Here is a 1934-nt window from a genome sequence, read left to right on the forward strand (position 1 = left end):
AACTCACAAATAAATATAGCAAATTTTTACTGTTTTCAAAGACTCTGGGAATGAACTACCGCAACCACATTGACGGCATCTTAATATCAAAAGTATCTATGATCCATTTAGCATTTCTTACAAATATAATAACAAGAACAATAATAAAAATTGCTTTTGAAAATAAATATAATTTAAAATAAATTAAGGAGTTTCTTTATAAATAGTCATTGATCTTTTTTCTCAAACGAATGATCTTCAGATGACCTTCAGTTTCCTTTCGTCATTCTTGCTGTTAAGATGAGGATTTGCTGTAAGCGAGCTCGGGTCTCCATCCGGATCACTTCCCAAGCACAGGCGCTGTATCTCTACAATAGACACAGAGAGGCAGGAATTGTGATTAATGACAGTTGCAATTAAATGGAATAAAATGTCTCTTTTTTTTCAACGAAAATGATACAATTGGACATAATGTGGTACCTGCTGTTTGAGAAAGTTTTGCAGCTTCCTGAAGTAAGTGTGGATGGTGGAGAGGGCGCTCAGCATGGAATCAGATGCTGAATCCTGGATGCAATCCTTCACCACTTCCCGCTGAGTGACCAGAAGTTCCCGGAAGTGATTCACCTGCGTCAGGTCCCAGGTGACGGACTTCATGTTTTTATGGAAAATCTTGTTGAGGTGTTGGAATGTCTTATGCAGCAGCAGAATTCTGTCGTTGTTCTGTGAAAACACACACATGTTCTCATTAATATCCTCAAACTGCTTTCCTCCCTTTCGCTTTCGGTGGCTGCACTTCCAGCCACTGTACCCTGAATCTTTGGAACTCTCTACCGCTCTCCCTCGGCCTTGCCACCTCCTTCCCCATCTTCAGATCATTCCTGAAGAGCTTCCTCATCGACCGTGTTAATGGTCACTTATCCAGCTCGGTGTTGTGCTCCATCACTGTGAAGGTACTCTGAGACACTCCCCTGAGTGAGGGGCAAGTTGTTGTTGTCTATCTCTCCTTGTCACCATTTCACGAATCATAATCTTTCCCGAGTTCATAGAATCACAGAATTATACAGCACAGAAGGAAAGCTTTTGGCCCATCATGTGTGTGCCGACTGTTTGAAAAGAGCTTTTCCAAGTCAACCCCATTCCCCCGCTCCCTCCGCATTACACTGCACACTTGTACTCCCCAAATAATTATCTACTAATCTCTGAAAACTTGTTATCGAATCGGCGTCCACCACCCTTCAGTTGTCCTCTCAAAAGCTGACAGAAATTTGCAGACCTTCTCATAACCGCTCTGTCCCTGACAAAGCAATGCCCACACTCCCAGCTTTACTCCAGCAAACTCCTCATTTATACTCAGCACTTTGTTGCGGAATTGCCTTTTCACCCATCAAACTAACTGCACAGAAACCAGCAGGACCTCACCGTGTCTTGCTGTATCCTTGCATTTAATGCAGCGACTGCAGCATCCAAACGTGTCCCTAAACTCTGCCGGAGGGGCGATGGTGTGAGACCGAGGAAAGAGCCGCTATTGACTCACCTGTAAAGGCTGCAACAACAGGCGCAGGTCCGGGGAGGCGATTCTCAGCTCCGCTCCGACTGCCACACAATGTCTGGGCACATGGCCTCCCTGTAACACACATCACCATCAGTCAGTCAGTCAGTCATTCAGTGAGAATCTTCCCCATCCATCACCAGCCCCGGACACACATGGCCTCACACAGCCGCTGCTGCTGATGGGAAGCGTTTGATCACCAATACGCGGTGCGCTCCGTGAGAGAGAGGGAGAGAGAGAGAAAGAGAGAGAGGCAGGTGTGAACCAACTCACTTACCATCTCATCCAAGGTGTTGAGAGTTGTTGCGATCAGAATTTTCTGTAACCGCAGCGTGGAGCAGCCCAGAGTCAGGGAGACGCACAGCATCGCAAACAAACTGAGACCGCACTGGTAATGTACAGCCAT

General features: G+C 46.0%; 1 protein-coding gene across 1 annotated transcript; it reads right to left on the reverse strand.

Moving 5' to 3' along the window:
* Positions 1-248: 248 nt before the first annotated feature.
* LOC121850665 (interferon omega-1-like) lies at positions 249-1934 on the reverse strand. Its single transcript, XM_042343466.1, has 4 exons — positions 1806-1934; positions 1514-1603; positions 460-699; positions 249-347 (listed from the first exon to the last, which is right to left on the reverse strand). Exons 1-4 carry the CDS (start codon positions 1932-1934, stop codon positions 249-251), a joined length of 558 nt encoding a protein of 185 aa, XP_042199400.1.

Source organism: Callorhinchus milii, unplaced genomic scaffold (assembly GCF_018977255.1).
Source record: "Callorhinchus milii isolate IMCB2004 unplaced genomic scaffold, IMCB_Cmil_1.0 Scaffold23, whole genome shotgun sequence".
Lineage (NCBI taxonomy): Eukaryota > Metazoa > Chordata > Chondrichthyes > Chimaeriformes > Callorhinchidae > Callorhinchus > Callorhinchus milii.

Excerpts from the sequence above, each read along its gene's own strand:
- LOC121850665 (XM_042343466.1), bottom strand. The coding sequence starts at position 1,934 with ATGGCTGTACATTACCAGTGCGGTCTCAGTTTGTTTGCGATGCTGTGC. Across the intron at positions 1,604-1,805 it reads TCAACACCTTGGATGAGATG|GGAGGCCATGTGCCCAGACA; the intron begins GTAAGTGAGTTG and ends TGTGTGTTACAG. Across the intron at positions 348-459 it reads AAAACTTTCTCAAACAGCAG|AGATACAGCGCCTGTGCTTG; the intron begins GTACCACATTAT and ends TGTCTATTGTAG.